This window comes from Siphateles boraxobius, unplaced genomic scaffold (genome assembly GCF_051911475.1).
Source record: "Siphateles boraxobius isolate OS27281-9 unplaced genomic scaffold, OSU_SipBor_1 6, whole genome shotgun sequence".
In the NCBI taxonomy this organism is placed as follows: domain Eukaryota; kingdom Metazoa; phylum Chordata; class Actinopteri; order Cypriniformes; family Leuciscidae; genus Siphateles; species Siphateles boraxobius.
In genome coordinates this window covers 7,412,238-7,431,606 of record NW_027509186.1, presented here as the reverse complement: position 1 = coordinate 7,431,606, position 19,369 = coordinate 7,412,238, and the positions used below count along the sequence as shown (strand labels likewise).

General features: G+C 40.2%; 2 protein-coding genes across 3 annotated transcripts in view; one reads left to right on the top strand and one right to left on the bottom strand.

Annotated features, from left to right (window-relative positions):
- The window catches only part of mmp28 (matrix metallopeptidase 28), a 37,458-nt gene extending 18,170 nt beyond the window's left edge, over nt 1-19,288 (bottom strand). Inside the window, exons 1-5 of one of the 2 annotated variants that reach the window (XM_077207566.1) lie at nt 19,009-19,288; nt 16,141-16,217; nt 15,633-15,838; nt 6,911-7,132; nt 5,532-5,777 (exon numbers count right to left, since the gene is read on the bottom strand). In XM_077207566.1, coding sequence (XP_077063681.1) covers nt 5,532-5,777; nt 6,911-7,132; nt 15,633-15,838; nt 16,141-16,217; nt 19,009-19,095 — 838 coding nt within the window. In that variant the 5' untranslated portion in view covers nt 19,096-19,288. The remainder of the gene's footprint in view (nt 1-5,531; nt 5,778-6,910; nt 7,133-15,632; nt 15,839-16,140; nt 16,218-19,008) is intronic. The other variant, XM_077207567.1, reaches the window with a different exon arrangement.
- Nucleotides 1-19,369, top strand: part of LOC143715794 (uncharacterized) — a 168,433-nt gene that overhangs the window by 26,074 nt on the left and 122,990 nt on the right. The gene's annotated exons all lie outside the window — the stretch shown is intronic.

Genomic DNA, 19,369 nt, shown 5'->3' with positions numbered 1-19,369 from the left:
GTGGCGGCGGTGTTGCAACAATCTATAGAGATATTCTTAATGTTACTCAGGAAACAGGTCACAGGTTTAATTCGTTTGAAGTACTTGTACTAAATATTACGCTCTTAGATGTAAGACAGTAATCCCTATTATCTCTAGCCTTGGCTACTGTATATAGACCTCCAGGGCCCTATGCTGATTTCCTAAAAGAGTTTGCAGAGTTTCTCTCAGATCTATTGGTCAATACCGATAAAGCAATAATTGTTGGAGATTTTAACATACACCAGGGTGGGAATTATGTAATTTTAGGGGCAAGGCCATTTGGCCTCCACCTTTTCTTTTTTTTTGGGGGGCACCAAGGCCATATGACAGGGCACAAAGGCCATTGAGTACAATTTGATGGTTTTCCCATTCAGATTGATACCATAACATGGTAATTCCCTGTGCATCATGGTGAGCCTGACTGGCCTTACTGCAATGGATTCAGAGAAATCAAATTGTGCAATTTACAAAAACACAGTTGCATCGGGAAATGCACATGTGCTGGTCTGCAATGTATTGTCTATGGAGGCCTATACGATTGTACAAATAAGAAAATTCAGCTTGAGATCAGGGCTTGTCAAATTCAGCAGCCCTTGAATGTATTGAAAGAGCCTCTGTTTCCAACTACAACCTGTTAAACTGCAACCCCACTTTTGAAAAATCCCCAGATATGGCATACCCAAACTGAAACAGATACAGTTCATGAACCCTTTGTACTAAAAGCACAAGTATGATCTCATTTGAAAGCTGACACCTGGTAGTTTATTGTAAATGTAGAATTAATTATTGTCATAATGGAAAAAAAAATAGTATAAATAGATTTAAAAAAATTAAAGTTATGAGAATTTTTTTTTATGAAACATCTTCATGAAAATAAAATTGAAGTTGGCATTGTATCAATCTAGAAATGCACTGCAGCTAAAGTCACATGTTTGACCATGTTATACTTAAAATCTGAAGATGATATGTCTAAAACTCTGTATTTAGGTAAATGTTTTTCAAGATCATGTCATATGACTTTACTTATTAGCTTAGCACACCATCAATACACGACAATTTATGAGATTAAAACCATGTTTGTGCTCCAAACTTACTTTATAACTCAAGTCGAGTGTTCTAAATAACGTTCTGTGATCTGATTTGGCTTCAGATAAAAAAAATCAGACAGAAAATATAATATTTTATGTATAATCTAACGATGATAAAGTCTATCGATTAGCATAACATTATACATATAATCTATTATTATGAAAATGCATGACATGGCTCGAAGAACACAGGTAAGTCAAATAACATTACAAAAATGTTTATTGTCTTCGAAACGACATGTTACAGCGAACTGTTAGCTCTGTTTGTGGTCGGGGATTTGGGATTTCCTGCATTGTCGAACGCTCTTCTTCATGTGTTTCAAATATGGACTATAATGTTCAGTAGAGCGCCCTCAGGCTGCTGGTATGAATTGAAAACACAGCACATCAGTATACAGCGCTCATAATGATTACATCGACGCATTGGCGCTTTATACATGGAACTTGGACAGGGCCAGGGCACACAGGCCATTGTGGCCGTACGATGATTTTTTTTCCACGGGACATGAAGGCCAAAGTGTAGGGCAACGGCGGCCATGGCCGCGGTATAATTCCCACGGTGACATACACGTAGATAACACAAATGATGCGTTAGGGACTGCGTTTACAGATTTATTAAACTCTTTTGGGGTCAAGCCAAACGTCAGTGGTCCCACTCATCGTCTAAATCATACACTAGACTTAATTATATCATATGGAACCAATCCAACTGATATAGATATTATACCGTAAAGTGACGATCTCACTGATCATCACATGGTAACTTGTATAATACGTACTGCTGAAATTTGTCATGTTGCGCCACGTTATAGACCAGGCAGAACAATCGTTCCAACCACTATAGATAGATTCTCAAATAGCTTACCTGATCTATCTCAGCTGCTCAGTGAACCCAAACAAGCAGATGAACTAGAGGAAATGACTAGCAGTTTGAGCACCATTTTCTCTAGTACATTAGATATTGTTGCACCAATTAGATCAAAAAAGGTTAGAGAGAAAACTAAAGCACCTTGGTACAACAGTGCTACGCATGTTATCAAGAGAGAAACTCGTAACTTAGAGCGTAAATGGAAACAAACTAATTTAGAGGTCTTTAGAATCGCGTGGAAAGACAGTATGTCACGTTATAAAAAGGCTCTAAAAGCAGCCAGGGCTGAGCATCTCCACAAACTAATAGAAAATAACCAAAATAATCCAAGGTTTTTATTTAACACCGTGGCTAGACTAACAAATATACAGACATCACCAGAGCAAAATATTCCGTTACAGTATTGTAGTAATGATTTTATGAACTACTTTAATGAGAAAATAGAAAGCATCCGTAACACAATTGTAAATGTACACTCTTTTATGGTGTCTTATGATTCAGCCTCAATTATCGCCCCTCTGGAACAACTACACCACTTTACAACTATAGGACAGGAAGAGCTAAATAAACTTATCATTGCATCGAAACCAACAACATGTTTATTAGATCCAATACCCACTAAACTACTGAAAGAAGTGTTACCTGTAGTGGAAGAGCCTCTTCTCAATATTATTAACTCGTCTTTATTTTTAGGTCATGTTCAAAGAATATTCAAGCTGGCAGTAATACAACCTCTCATTAAGAAACCGCAATTAGACCCAAATAACTTAGCAAATTACAGACCCATTTCAAATCTTCCATTTATGTCTAAAATACTAGAAAAAATTGTGTCCGCTCAATTGTGCTCTTTCTTGCAAGAAAATGAGATATATGAAAAATTCCAGTCAGGATTCAGACCGCATCATAGCACAGAAACTGCGCTAGTTAAAATTACAAATGATTTACTCTTAGCTTCTGACCAAGGCTGTATCTCAATACTAGTTCTACTCGATCTTAGCGCTGCGTTCGACACTATCGATCATAAAATACTCCTGGATCGACTACAAAACTACACTGGTGTTCAGGGACAGGCAATAAGCTGGTTTAGATCGTACTTATCAGACCGTTATCATTTTGTCTGTTTAAATGGGGAAAAATCAAAGATAACGTCAGTAGACTATGGAGTGCCGCAAGGATCGGTGTTAGGCCCTCTGCTATTCTCAATATATATGTTCCCACTTGGTAATATTATAAGAAAACATGGAATTAATTTCCACTGTTATGCTGATGACACTCAATTATATATTTCATCACGGCCAGATGAAAACACTAACTTATCAAATTTGACAGAATATCTCAAAGATATAAAATGCTGGATGACGCGTAATTTCCTGCTACTAAATTCAGATAAAACGGAGGTATTACTTATTGGTCCAAAAAACTACCCACAAACTCACTTACAATACAACTTTAATATAGAAGGATGTCCTGTTACTTTATCCACTTCAGTAAAAGACCTGGGTGTTATACTAGACCGCAACTTGTCTTTCGAAAATCATATTTCATATGTTACAAGAACAGCCTTTTTCCACCTTAGAAACATTACAAAGCTACGTAACATGCTATCTGTTTCTGATGCAGAAAAGTTAGTTCATGCATTCATGACCTCGAGACTAGATTATTGTAATGCTATATTAGCTGCCTGTCCTGCACCCTCAATAAACAAGCTACAGTTAGTGCAAAATGCAGCTGCTAGAGTTCTTACTAGGTCAAGAAAATATGATCATATAACACCAATTTTATCATCTCTACACTGGTTACCTATCAAGTTCCGTATCAATTACAAAGTACTATTACTGACCTATAAAGCCCTAAATGGTTTAGCTCCTGTGTATTTAATGGACCTTCTATCGCCTTTAAGATCACTAAATTCGAGGCTTCTGGTCATTCCTAGGATATCTAAGTCCACTAAAGGAGGAAGGGCGTTCTCACATTTACCTCCAAAACTCTGCTTACCTTTTATACCACTGCTAAATCAGATCAAATGCATTTAATATTATAAAACTTGAAGAGTCTGTAGGTTATTTGTATAGGTTGCATATTTTTACAGTCATTACGTTCCTGTGTATATTGCGTGAATGACGGGTGGTTGGGTAGATATTGTGTTTTGCGGTAGGTGGTATGCCATACGGAAACGTTGCCACTGAACCTGCTTTAACGACGACAGTGGGGCTTGACAGCCTTAGTCAAACGGGTCGGCGCGTATGGTTGGGCTGCGGAGAGATTGTGAGATTTTGGTTGGGTCTCAGCAGCAGGAGGGATGTAGAGGTCAGTAAGCAGGGCTGAGTTGAGTGAGGGACGGAGGGGGTGACTCTGGGACGCAAGAATCACTGTCTTCATGTTTTTTATCATTTACGCCCGTGTTATGGAAATCATTATGAACAGTAGCTACGCTAATTATTTTCCCTTTTTGCTTTTCTGCTGTTATCTCGGGACGCGAGTCCCGAGAAAAACGGCGTTCGTCAGCTCCAGTTTGTATCCAGGCTTTCACAGAGACTTCAGATACCCCAATCACAAAGCCTGTGAAGAGACGACTCAACACCGGCGATATGGACCCTCTATGGTGGACGGCACTGATCCTCAACAACTCGTCTCAACACAAGCGTGATTTCTTGGACTTCCAAAAGATGGAAATGGATAAATATTCTAAATGTTCCGATCCAATCTGACTTGTAATGCTGCCCGAATCATAAATCATGCACTGTTCCTTCGTTGGGCAGAGGAGAACTGGCCCTCCGACTGAGTCTGGTTTCTCCCAAGGTTTTTTTTCTCCATTCTGTCACCTGATGGAGTTTTGGTTCCTTGCCACTATTGCCTTGGCTTTTGGCTTGCTTAGTTGGGGACATTTAATATTCAATAATATTATTGATCTGCCTTCCTTAAGGTGGACGTTGACGCAATTTTCTTTTAGAAACAAACTCTGTTATATTATTTTCATGTTATCACTGTGAAGCTGCTTTGATACAATCTGTATTGTAAAAAGCGCTATATAAATAAAGGTGACTTGACTTGACTCGACTTATTATTCAATGATTTGACTGCACAATTTTTGAACTGAACTGATTCAACAATCAAATAAATAAATAATTAATAATTTCACTATTGTCTAATGAATGACACTAATGTCTTTTTACAGCAGAACATTTATTTATCTCATATTTGATGGTTTAATCATCGGTTTTCCTGCTTATAGAGTTGCTTTAAAAGCTGTATTGTATAAAGCGCTGTATAAAATAAAGGTGACTTAACTTGTCAGAGCAAGACACAGAGGTATTTTACACCATCTAAGATGCACATATTTTCTAAAAGAAAAAAACCCTTACAAAAACTTTTCTAAAACCCTGACAGATTCTTAAACTTCCTCACAATAGCCAGCTTTGGCTGTAAAGCCAAACTAAATCACTGTAAAGACATTGTTACTAAAGACCAGAGCCCTATTCTTTGCTGCTAAAAGAAGCAAGAAGCAAAATAAACACTTGCATAGCTTTCTAACAAGAAAAGAGCGGCTTGTTTACCATAGAGTTGTTGTATAGCAGAGATGTCATCCCAGCTGAGCAGTGCAGTAGAGCCCATCTTTTTATAGTACGGGGACATGAGCGCATGGCGAACTGGTGAATGAACCAAACCCAGAGTGTGGCCAATTTCATGGGCCGTCACAAGGAACAGGTTGTGTCCTTTAAGACCACTCAGGGTCCATCGTTCAGACATATCAAAATGAGCTTCACCGCGGAAGGGGAAAAATGCATGAGCCAGAGTGCCACCTAAAAAAATAAAGAAATAATCCTAGTTTAAAGATCAAACCAAAGTCAAGTCATTTCACTCACAGGCCATCTTTGAAATGCCTCTCGGGCAGCTATTTTATTCATATAAGTACAGGTCTTATCTCTTTCTCCAAAGCTGTTCACCAAGCTCACCATTACATTTAATATTTGAAATCACCAATGAAATCTGTCTCACAGATTTTGTTTCTAAACAATGAAATCATGACAAAAAATGGATTTTCCAGGCTGGAGCAGCCGTCAGCAACCGGAGCTACTGACGACAGCTGCAGTGATGCAGTGACTTTACTATTTGGCGATTGGCTCTTTAATTTCGAAGGGCCTTATTCAGCCATATTGTGTTTTTGCTTTCTCTGCTTTTTCTGAGTGCACCGTCTTTGTGTATCTAAAGTCTTTTTTATAACTTTGCAAAAAGAGGGTTGGTAAGTGATTCTATCACACCAATCTCATGCTAACAAGAATAAAGTGTAAAGATTGTGTTTTTTTTATTCATCAACACTTGCATGTGGGTAAGTTTCATAAAGAAGCAACATTTTGAACAAAAAGTTTTTGTTGAAATACTTCTTCCTGATTCATTTCAGAACAATGATTAAAACATAAATAGAGTAGATCACGTCCATCAACACTATGTTGACATTTCATTTGGTAACTTTAGGCAAATATATATGCTGTTAAATGTTTGATGAGTGTGTTATTTTACATGTGTCTAAGTAATGCTTCTATCGCTTGTTTCTGCTTTTTCACCCGTGTTTTGATCTGGAGATTCTCTACTCTTTCAGAAGATGTGTAATAGCGCCCCCTACTGCATAACAGTGAAAACATGGATAGCAGGAAATTTTAAACATTAAACTGCCAGTAAGAACACTTTTTTTGGAAACACTTTTCCCAATTTTTTTATGTAAATGCTACTACACAGCATGGCACAAATATTGTCCATAACAGGGAACAGAATATGGTAACTATTTAATTTAAGTTAGAAAGAAAGAAAGAAAGAAAGAAAGAAAGAAAGAAAGAAAGAAAGAAAGAAAGAAAGAAAGACTGAATGAATGAATGAATGAATGAATGAATGAATGAATGAATGAATGAATGAATGAAAGAAAGAAAGAAAACTTCACCTGGCCCATCAAATGCATTTCCTGTCCCATCATTATGTTCCCCTTCAAAGAAAGCGAGTGTGATGTCGGTGGGACCCTGCTGGAGCTCCTGGAAGAGCAAACCGGACACGTTACTCCAGAGCTGGAACGCTGCGTTCACCGCCACACGCACCTGACCTGGAGAGAGACTCCGCGGACAGTTCACGATACCATAGGTGAGCTGACGTTTGTGCCATTTCTCTCCTATGGAAGTATGAACCAATGTGTGTTACATTTAATACTATAATTCATTGAGTTAAGAACATTTCAAACATCTTCATACATCTTCTATTTATATGTACTACTGCATACTAAATTAATACTTAATTTCGCATTTTTTACATTAATGACATCTTTAAAAATAAACAACAAAGACAATCATAGTCCTTCTTTTCTTGAAAGATACATATAATGTTATCTTCATTATAAGTGGACAGCACTATATTTAACCATGGCTGGCATCTTGACTGATTTCTTTGTAAACTAATTATATAAAATATATAGTAAGTGCACCATAGATTTACAAATAACCCAGTATCTATTTCCATTTAAAGTGATCAGCATAATTAGCAAAAACATAAAGATGCATATTATGCTTATCATAATTATTTACACATTGTTTTCACACAAGAAGATTAATAGATTACTGAACATACGGTAATGTTACTTTTAAGAAATTTCGGTTGTAGTGCACCGTACAGTTTTGACATGACTCGTGTGCTCCTCAGAACATCCTGTGCTCTATGTGCATCAATGTTGCATTCAGGAGATTTAGGTCAGTTTGTGAAAAAAACAAGCAATGGCTTCATAAATACAAGTTAATTTACATTTTCATAACACTTCAACAAATCCAAATTCTTTTTGATCACTTTTTGCCAGCACTGTCCCTACAGTGTCCCCTACATTTGTGAGTTTAAAAAATGCAATTGAGGAAACGCAAAATGGCGGAACAATTTTATAGATGGAAATTAAATCAAAGATATACATTTTAAACGGCTTGACCAAAAAATTATTTTGTTTTTAGAGCTTAGGGTTCCTAAACGCAAATCGATTCCATGCACCAGATGTCTGTGCATCTAAGTAGATCCGCACGTTTGAGACAATCCTGCCAAGATTGGGTTCTCTATGATTTACATTATTGACATCCATACACAGAAAAAAAGAGAAGAAAAAGAAGCAGAAGAATAAGAATAAGAATAAAATCAGTACAAACACAATATCCATTGGTGCTTGAACCCTTATATGTGTTGGACATGGAGTAGGTGTTACAGATCTGCCAGGCTCTCTCACCAGCCAATCACAACGCACTCCCTCACCAGAGTTCTAATCACACACACCTGCATCTCATCCTCACCCTCATGACTGACACTATTTAATCACACTCTTCACCACAGTTCATTGTCCAGTCTTGTTCATATAATGAGGACTACTTAACTTGCCTTAGCAAACAATCTACCTGTCATCTCAAAGCGATCCTTCTCCAGTCTCCACTCCAGCATCATCTCCAGTGTTTTGTCTCTATTCTCCTCTGTGGTGTTCCTCCAGTGTCTCATCCTTTCTCTGTGTTTTGAAGTCTCCTGATGTTCTGAGTTCCTGCCATCCACTGCATAATCTACCCGTCATCACTCCAGTAATATGAAACATACTATTCACTGCCAGCATCCCGCTCTCCAAATCATCATTGCACTTACCACTTACCTGACATCAGTTGTCCTGCTCTGTTGTTGTCTAAATAAACTCCTTCTCTTGAGTCTAATTCCGTAACAGAAGACTGGACCAATTCCGACAGACAATATCATGAGCTCACCAGAACCGCTCCAGGACGACACTGATCCCATCAGACCAGCCGTCACCACAATGGATTTCTCCTGCAATGTTCTTTGACACTGGAGATGCATCCACATCTCTCCACCAATGACTGGGCTAAGATCGCATTCATCATCTCCCTGCTGAAGGGGCAAGCGCTCCAATGGGCCAAAACCATCTGGACTCAATCCAGAAGAAAACTTCATGAAAGTGTGTGACAAAGTAATTCAGAGACTGGGTTATAACCAGTCTCTGAAGGATTTTGTCACACACTTTCGTGAAGTTTTCGGCAAACCCGTTGGAGATTCATCAGTGAGTGAGCAACTTTATCATCTCCGTCAAGGGAATATGTCAAAAAATTATTTTGCTCTCAAGTTTAGAACCCCTCGCGGCCGCCAGCGGCTGGAATGAGTGCTCGCTCCTCACCACATATCGGCAGGGATTGGAACCATAAGTGCGGCTGCATACAATGATGCCATCGGCCTTGAACGTTTCATCCAACTGTCCATCTGCTTCACTACCCATATGCAGTCATGTCTCGAAGAGCACCAGGGTCAAACGCCATCTATCTTCCTCCGCCAGCCAGAGCACCTCAGCACTCCAGAACCAGGCATCAAACCTATGCAAGTTGACTCTACACGGCTACTGATTACGGAGCGGCAGAGGTTGCTGACTCAGGGGCTTTGCCTGTATTTTGGTGCTGCGGGGGCATATCATCTCTGCATGCCCCATCCATCCTCCACATCCAATGGTGAATGTTTTGAAGAATCCAATCACGAATTTGAAACCACTCACTACCACTGTAAAGCTTACTGCTCCAAATTTATCTCTCCCAGTTCATGCCCTCCTCGATTCTGGGTCAGTCGGGAATTTCGTCTCCGGAAGCTTCTTCCACCAACTCAACCTCACGACCACCGCTACTCAGACTATCTACCAGGTCAAGTTGGTGGCTGGACGACCAATATTTCGTAAACATGTTCGAAATAGCGCCTGTCCCATCAAGCTACAGGTTGGTAAACTCCATGTAGAATCCCTCCTTCTCCTAGTTCTGGAGAATTCCACCGCAGAGGTGATCTAAGGGTGCCCGTGGCTTGTGCAGGATGATCCCATCATCTCCTGGAAGACCGGCAAAGTCCTGAAGTGGGGCAGGAAGTGTTTTACCGACTGCTTCCTTCTGAATGCTCGCCCTGTTCTAACACCGGTCGAGGTGCTCCCAGTGAACTCAAACTCCATCGAAAGTCCTGTCGAGAAGCAGTCGGTCGACATCCCAACCTGCTATGCCCCCTTCAGTGATGTTTTCTGCCCACAGAGAGCCTCTCAGCTGCCTCCAGACCGGACATGGGACTTGCGCCATAGACCTGTTTCCGGGTGAGCCAGTGGGAAGATCTATCCCCTGTCACTTTCCGAACAGAAGGCCATGGAGGAGTAAATAGAAGAGGCCCTCCAACAAGGCTACATACGTCCTTCTACGTCCCCTGCTGCTTTGAGTTTCTTCTTCGTGGACAAGAAGGATGGAGGCTTGTGGACTCTTATCAATTACCGTGCTCTCAATAAAATCACTGTTAAATTCCGATATCCACTTCCCCTTGTGACCCCTACTGGACACTATGAGTATCTGGCCATGCCATATGGTCTGGTAAATGCCCCCTCCGTATTCCAGGACTTTATGCATAAGGTACTCTGGGAATATCTCCACCGGTCAGTACTCATCTACATAGATCACATCCTCATTTCCTCCCGGAGCATGGCCGACCATCGCCACCACATTGCAGAGGTCCTGAAACGCCTGAGGGAATTCCATCTGTTCCTCAGGGCTGAGAAGTGCTCCTTCCACCAACCCTCAGTGCAGTTCCTTGGTTACAACATCAGCGTCACAGGTATCCAGATGGTTGAGGGGAAGGTGGAAACCATCCGGAACTGGGGCATAGCATCTACCATCAAAGAACTCCAGCGTTTCCTTGGCTTCGCCAACTTTTACAGACGGTTCATCCATGGCTACAGCTCCATAACCAGTCCCCTTACAAGTCTCCTGGGAAACAAGCCCAAGTCTCTGACCTGGTCACCATCTGCCAATGAAGCATTCCATCTACTGAAGACATTCACCAGCGCACCGCTCCTGATCCACACAGACCCCGAGAAATCGTTCATCGTGGAGGTGGATGCCTCCACCACCAGGGTAGGAGCGGTGCCTTCTACTCCAAAAAACTCGGCGGAGAGTAACTACGATGTTGGCAACGGAAGCTCCTCGCCATCAAACTCGCCCTAGAGAAATGGAGGCATTGATTGGAGGGTGCACAACACCCCTTCACAGTCATAACTGACCATAAAAACCTTCAGAACTTAAATGAAGCGCCAGGCCCATTGGGCCATATTCTTTACTCGATTTAATTTCTCCATTTCCATGGTGGTGGTTGAGAAGATTTCCCCTTCCATGTAAAGCGCTTTGAGTACCCAGAAAAGCGCTATATAAATGTAACGAATTAATAATTATTTCCTATCATTCAGATTCAAAGAACGTTCAAAGAGGCTGACGCTCTTTCCCATCTGTATGCTCCAGAAGAGCTCAGTGAAGAACCTGAGCCCATCCAGCCACCCGAGTTAATCGTGAGCCCCATCCAGTGGTCTTCAGACTCAATCCCCTCCTCCAATGCCTCCAATGCTGCTCCGCCGGACTGTCCCCCTGGACGTCTGTCACCAGAGCACGACGCACCCCTTATATCTGAGCACACATCCTTGGGCACTGGCCACCCGGGGGCCAATTAACACTCTCTCGCTGCTAAACGATTGCTTCTGGTGGCCTAACATGGCTAGGGATGTGAGAAGGTTCGTCCAAAGATGCGCAGACTGTGCCATGGCCAAGAGTCCTCGCCACTTACCATCTGGCAAACTTCTTCAGCTGCCTGTTCTCAACTGACCATGGTCACACCTAGGAGTGGACTTCATGTCTGACCTCCCACCTTCTGACTGAAATATATTCATCTTGGTAATAATTGATAGATTCCTCGAATCCTGTCGACTTCCCACAGCAATGGAAACAGCAGAACTCCTCTTCGATCATGTCTTCACATACTATGGGATTCCAGAAGACATCGTTTCAGACCGCGGACCGCAGTTTATATCAAGGGTATGGAAAGCCTTCTTCTACCTCCTAAGTGTGACCGTAAGCCTATCATCTGGGTACCATCCGCAGTCGAACAGACAGACCAAGAGGAAGATCCAGGAAATTGGCCTGCAAACCTTCTGCCAGGGCCACCAGAACTCTCCTAGAACCAGTTCCTAGACTGGGCCGAGTACGCCCAGAACTCCCTCCGTCAACCGTCTACTGGACTCACTCCCTTCCAGTGCATACTCGGTTACCAGCCACCGTTGTTCCCATGGTCAGGGGAACCAGCCAGTGTCCCAGTGGTCGACTACTGGTTCTGAGAGAGCAAGAAAGTCTGGACAGGCGGAAGAGCCTGGAAGAAGCTGGAAGAGCTCACCACCAGCTTCAAGAGGCAGTGGGCAGGCGCAGGATGACAGCCGACCTCAGACGTGCTGAAACCCCCTCCTACCAGCCAGGTCAGAAGGTCTGGCTGTCAACCCGGGACATCAGGATGCATCTACCCTGCAAGAAGCTCATTCCCAGATTTATTGGTCCCTTCACCATCATCAGGCATATCAACATGTACCTCCTCCAACTTCCAGCACATTACATAACTCATCCTGCCTTCCGTGTCTCACACTTCAAACCTCATCTCTCGCCTGTCTCTGTTCCTTCTGTCAATTCTCAAAGATGGCGCAACCTACCAGGTCAAGGAAATCTTGGACTCCTGCCACCATGGTGGTATCCTGGAAGATTTAATAGATTGGGTAGGCTATCATGAGTTCCCAGAGCCGACATCCTCGATCCAACAACTGGAAGCCTTCCACGCTGCTCATCCCAATCGCCCAGCACCCCGAAGAAGAGTTCGACCACCACGACGTCCCTCAGCCGTGGGGGGGTTACTGTTACAGATCTGTCAGGCACTCACACCAGCCAATCGTTGTGATTGGCTGGTGTGCACTCCCTCACCAGAGTTCTAATCACACACACCTGCATTCCTGAGTTCCTGCCATCCTCTGCATCATCTAACCGTCATCACTCCTGTAAGAAGAAACATACTATTCACTGCCAGCATCCCGCTCTCCAAATCATCATTGCACTTACCACTTACCTGACATCAGTTCTCCCGCTCTGTTGTTGTCTAAATAAACTCCTTGTTAACTTCCATCTCCTTCTCTTGAGTCTGATTCCGTAGTAGGATATGTTGCAAAAATTCTTCATCTCATAGCTTTATGTCCTAACTCAGTAAAAAATATAGAGTGGACAAGCTGAGTTTAAAATCTTCAGATAGTTCCCTTGACAGAGGAATCTAGTAGTAGTAAAAAGGTGTCCAGTGCACTTTTACTTAAGAAACATCAAAATTCTCTCTCCGAATCTTCTTATCTGACAAGAGCTACGCTCAGTAACTAGCTTGTCACAGAGGTTTGTGAATTAGACACATAATTACAGACTTGCAAAACACACAAATACTGTTGTCTGAGGTATAACATGCTAGGATTTTCTTTATTATACCATAATTGCTAATTCATATTTTAGTGCACAGTATAACCAAACAAATATTAACATTAAAGTAAACAGCTCAGTGTTTTTTTAAAGTGTTTTTTGTTTTTTTTGTCTACAAAATCGCTTGATGTGTGGTTACTGTGCTTTGCCTTAGTAAAAATAGAACAAATGTGCTCAAAATTGTCCAAAAACAAGTATGATATCCACGGGATATGTGTGTTGTGACTGACAGCCAATTTTGGATTTAACTGACCGTTGCTATACTAGTGGATCTGTCCATATATTGTCATTATGAGACAGTCACTACAGATTTTGTTTTTGTGGTGAGAACCCACATCCGGTACTGACATGAACACACACATACTTAAACCAATGGTGCTGCATTCCTGATGTATTAGCACATTTTCAAACGGACAGGTCTGTGTATCACACATACAAACACTGAGCTTTTATTTCAACACAGCTCAAAAAATATCACCTATGCAGCCTCTGTTAGAATGACTGACTCTCTTTCTGCCTGTCTGTCCTACTATAACCTACACTAGTAGTAATACTACTAACCTACACTAATCTGAGATGCCATATTTATTTGAAACAAAAGATCTGGCCATATGTGTATGTTCGTTTTAATCCATTCAATAAATAATAAATGTCTTCTGCAAAACTCGCTGCCTAAGACCTGAATCAGTACACTGTCAGTGTAATCTGTTTTTAGTTTATCAAAGTTTTATAAACTTCAGCTCTTGCAAACTGTGTGAATTCGCCTGTTTGGGTTTGTGTGGTGGGCCACAAGTGGATGATGTAACCTGCTAGACATGTATACACTCGATATGGACAGTAATTATGACTACCACTGTATTTACCCATTATTATTCAGCTCAGAATTACACCCCACCAAGCAGGCACAGAATTACCTCACAACTCGATGCAAATCCATTTTACCAGAGGACCGTTTGACAGAAAATGTTGTGTCTACCCCTTAACATCAAAACAATTTTTTTTGTAAAAAACAAACAATGAAAACATGACCTGCATGCATTCATTCAGTTTGCATCACTGTTATGTTCAATACGTTAAGAGTAATTTGCACTGAATTACCGTTCTTGTTCTCAGTCTTTATTGCTGTCCTTTGTTAAACTTATGTGTGGAACAGAATGGGATTTCAGCGTTTTAAGGTGTGCCCAACACTTCTAACATTCGAGATAAATCTCTCAAAAACAGGCTGGTGAATTCATAAAAAAACAGAAACATTTTGAGCAAAAAGCAAAGAAAAAAGACTACGCCTGGATCAGATTCAGAACAATGATCAAAACTAGAGACAGAGAGAGAGAGAGAGAGTGAGAGAGAGAGAGAGATAGCAGTAGCTAGTAGTAAGTTTATCTGCTTCAAGAACAGTGCCGTTATTACATCGCTAGTAAGAAATGTGTCGTAGCTTTTAAATTGCTGAACTATTTTAAAATCTTCAGAGCAGCGCTGACAGCACGTTTCTGTGCAAGTGTGTGTCCGTACTGTATGTGTGTGCGTTTGAGTGAGAGAAAAGAGAGTATGTGCTTTCCGTACATAATAAACCGTAATTTTGTGGCAAAAAACATGGAAATAATTAGTTGACTTCATCCTATTGTTATCTACAGATAAGAGTTGTGGAATTTTTCGGTTCGCGTACCTACCCAAAGTGATAAGATAAAATAAAAATTCTGCATCAAAATTTATAGACAAGTAGTTTGTTTAGGCATGGTTTGTAAGGAATTATAAACCTGCGCACATATATTCAAACGCACATAACTATAGAATCAATTCTTAATGCGCATGTGAACGCCATCAGCGTCTATCACAGGTTCACGTTTAAAGTCTGTTTAGAGAGAACGGTGTCGTCTTAGCGGCCCCTAATTTAATAACAAACTATCATTTAGAATGGAAGTGAATCAATCAAAACTAACTTTAGCTGGAAAAAACATTTTTCAAGAGCCACTATAAAACCAAACCAATCTCTGTTACCTTAAATTATATCTTTATCTCTGTAAAGCTGCTTTGAAACAATCTACATTGTTAAAAGCGCTATATAAATGAGGATGACTTGACTTGACTTGTTTACTATATTTATTTGTTTGGTCAGTGTCGTTGTGTTTTTTTTTTTTTTTTTTTACAGTTTTTTTTTTTTTTTACTGTTTTAGGCTGAAATCATTTGGTGAAGTGCTATGGACATGTAATGCGGCCAAGACCTGCCTGTAACTACTTTAGTCGTGCGATTCCCTGAAAATAAGTTCACACCTTAACATTCGTCAGATTCAAGCATTCAACAGCCGTAGTCTTTACCTATGTGAGTGGAACGCTTCTTACGGAGATGCTGCTCGTGCCGCCCATGTCTGCCCGAGCGGCCTGTGAAGATCCTGTTGACCCTTCGGCTCCAGGAACTATGGCTCCCGACATCTTTCACCCCGCAGCGAGCTGATGACATCTTCTCCAGCGTGTTTCTGTCCAGCCGTCCAGTGACAGACAGCTGAGACAACCACTGAAACTCTCTGAAAGACAAGAGACCACACAAATAAACAGCTGCACTTCACTAGATCAGTGACCCGAGTTCTCTGGACAGTCATTAAACTGCAGTTATGATGTTTCTGATAGCTGGAATTATTTTATACCAGGTTAAGACGATGAACTGACACCCACAGTCTAATACAGTTTTGATGAATGACCAAGTTTGCTAGTGAACAACAACATGTCAGCTTTAGCTTCATATTCCTATATCTTGAAATACGAAGGACAATAACTAAAGTAGCTCAACTATAGAAGATAATGGTGCTAACAAGGTCACAGGTTTTACCTGATGGCAGACTTGACTTCAGCATTATGATGAGTTTCCTTCTCCTTTTGCAGGTATCCGTATCGCTCCAGAAAACCCTGCAGACACACACATCATGTGTCATACGTCATTATCACTCCACTCTGCCCTGTGACCGCAGCTCGAATTCACCTCGGAGATCACTAAAGCCAGATATATCGGGACATCACTTATGGAAAATTGTTGTCACTGTAAACAAAGCTTATTTTGAAATGGAGTATTACCATAGACCATACCATAGTAACAGACACAACAGTAACCATTACCCATATGAGCATTGTTTGAGATGTTTGAGGCCTACATCTTCCCAAAGATCGTCCTTTTTCATGCAGAGGTCAACAAACCTCTGCATGAAAAAGGTCGATCTTTGGGAAGATGTAGGCCTCCGTGCCTCTGATGCTTTTGAAGATGACCTTCACTTTATTATGAATTCCCTAGATGAGAATATTGAATGTTCATCCAGAAAGGGATAAAAGAAGCTGCTTTGAAATCATTTGAGTACACAACTTCCTTACTTGAGTGAAAGTACAGATACTACTGGTCACATATTACTCCGTTACAAGTTAAATTTTCCGAAGACCAATTTTTACTTAAGGAAAAGTAAAGAAGTACTTGTTATTAAAAGTACTTAAGTATCGAAAGTAAAAAATAAATGTCAATGCATTGTTTTATTATTGTTGCATTGTTGTATGTAATACTTACAGCATCTGAAGCAACCTAGTGAACACATCTACCTGTTAGAAGTATCTGTGGAATCAAGAGCTTTTAAAATGTTATAAAACCAGAAATAGGTTGAACTGAACTGACAAAAAAGACAGCCATAATCATCTTCTTTTTTTAACACTCCTTACCACCCTAACAAAAGAAGTACACATCCATTCATGCACATTTGAATCAAGTGGTCAAAAAAATCCAACCAGCTTTAAAACCCAGCTACAAAACCAAAGCTGTATAACTGCCCAACAGCAAAACAGAAAGACCTGGATCTGTCTTAGTCCTTTTTGCCATCAGATCATTAGTGTTCAAAGAAAATGATGGGCAATCGCTGAACTCCACGACACGTGACCCTATAGTGATTACTGATAGGCTGTCTGTCACCTGCAAAAAAACAATCACGTTTTAGAGATGAGAAATAAATCATCCCCTTACTGACGTAACTTTCTACTCAAGAACCTTGACAGAAATGTAGTGGAGTTTAAAAAAAAAAAATTTGTCTTTCAAATGTAGTGAAGTTAAAGTAAAAAGTTTCCAGAAAAAAAATAATACTCAAGTAAAGTACAGATACACAAAAAGTATACTAAAGTACAGTACTCAAGTAAATGTACTGTCCACTTCTGAATGCATCTCATTCTAAATAAGGGTTAGAACAGAAACCAAAGGTTTAAAACAAAAAGATTCAGTTTTCAAATGTGTGTATGGGGGGAAATGTCTCAGTCAGGTATTGGCACGCAAACTGCATATTTGCTTTTAGTGTAGGTGTGTAGTGCACTTCTGAACCACCCGGAGGTCACAGGTAGGATGAGACTGAAACTGCTGGAATTTGTTGGCAGATCTGCAGTGAAGCAACACATGATCAAAGTAGTGGAAATAGCTTTATTGAGAAACCAAGAATTCAACAGTTGCAGCTTTTCTCCAAAACACAGAATCATTGTTCATACTTTTAACAAGTCTGCCAGTGTATAGTGAAGATAGGAAACTAGCAAACTAAAAAGCATGATAGAACCTCAAATTATTATTTTTATATTTATAATTTTTTCTTGATGTATTGATTGTCGCAAATCTTTTCAGCTAGGTATTATTTAAATTTCTTTTATTTCTGGAGACACAAGCAGTTGAACATGCGGGGGAATGTAATTACAGTGAACTCACAATGAAAATCCTCCCTTGGGCTGTGCCAATTATTCTGAACTCAAAGCAGCTAATTTTCCATTGCTGAAAGCAGGACAATACATGTCTCCAACATGCTTGTATGCATTTGTATAACTAAAAACATGACTTTGGATTTAATTAAAATTTGGATTAAACTTGAAGCTCATATACATTTAAACTTAAAAAATAAGGCAACTTATCGCATTAAACTTTTTAAATTAACTCAATTAATTCAACTTAAATACTTTTGTTCATCTAATGAGTGCCAGGTAATCTTTTGAACTTAAAACTTCTTTTCAAGACAAAAAAAAAGGTTCAGCCAACTTGGAAAAAAACAAGGCAATCTATCACACTCAACCTTTTAAGTTAGCTCAACTAATTTGCTCCAGTTAAAGTCAATTTAAAAACGTTTGCTGGTGAAATGAGTAGCAGGTAGCCTTTTGAACTTAAAACTTATTTTCAAGGCAACTAAACAATGCAATGCAGAATTAAAATTAGTTTGTTCAGATAACTCAATTTGGATAGTTGGGACAACATTTGGACAAGTTTTAGACAAATACTGGATAATCTAAGTAAGGTCAGCAAAACAAAATTGGAAAAAAGCTAATTAGTTGAGCTAACTTAAAAAGTTGAGTGTGATAGGTTGCCTTATTTTTTCAAGTTGGCTCAAATACTTTTTTTCATCCATTAAGTACCAGGGAATCTTTTGAACTTAAAACTTTGCGTCAATACAAAAAAAAAAAAACAAGTTCAGCTGATTTTAACTGGAGCGAATTAGTTGAGTTAACTTAAAAAGGTGAATGTGATTTTTTTGGGGGTTTTTTAAGTTAGCTCAACTTTATTTATGTATGTAAGTTTTATTTCATTAGCTGTGTATTTTAAATAAATAAAAAATCAACTTAGTCCAGATTTAAGCGTATCTACTATTTATTATTTTGAGATAAGATACAAACAAGATAACTGGTGGACAGCAGATCTTACCTGAGCCTGGTCAGCTGTGGAGATTGGAGAGCTCACCGCGGTCTGAACGCACAGCAGCACAAACATCTTTATCTGTGCACCCTTCATTTCTAAAATTCCCTCAAGAAAATAAATCCCATCGCGATGAAAGCCGATAGAGAGATAGAGAGTTATTTGTCACTGGCGCGCAGATGAACGGCTCTGAAAGCAGCGAATAACGAGCGCGCGTTCCGCCTCCAGAGCGCGCGCGCGAGGAGACGCGTTTCTTACACGCGCGTGAACTCTCATCTCTCTCATATCTGAACTCACTGAACACTCAACACTGAACTCTCTCCGACACCAGCACGGACATGGAGGAAGAGAAGCTGCATAGAATACAGTC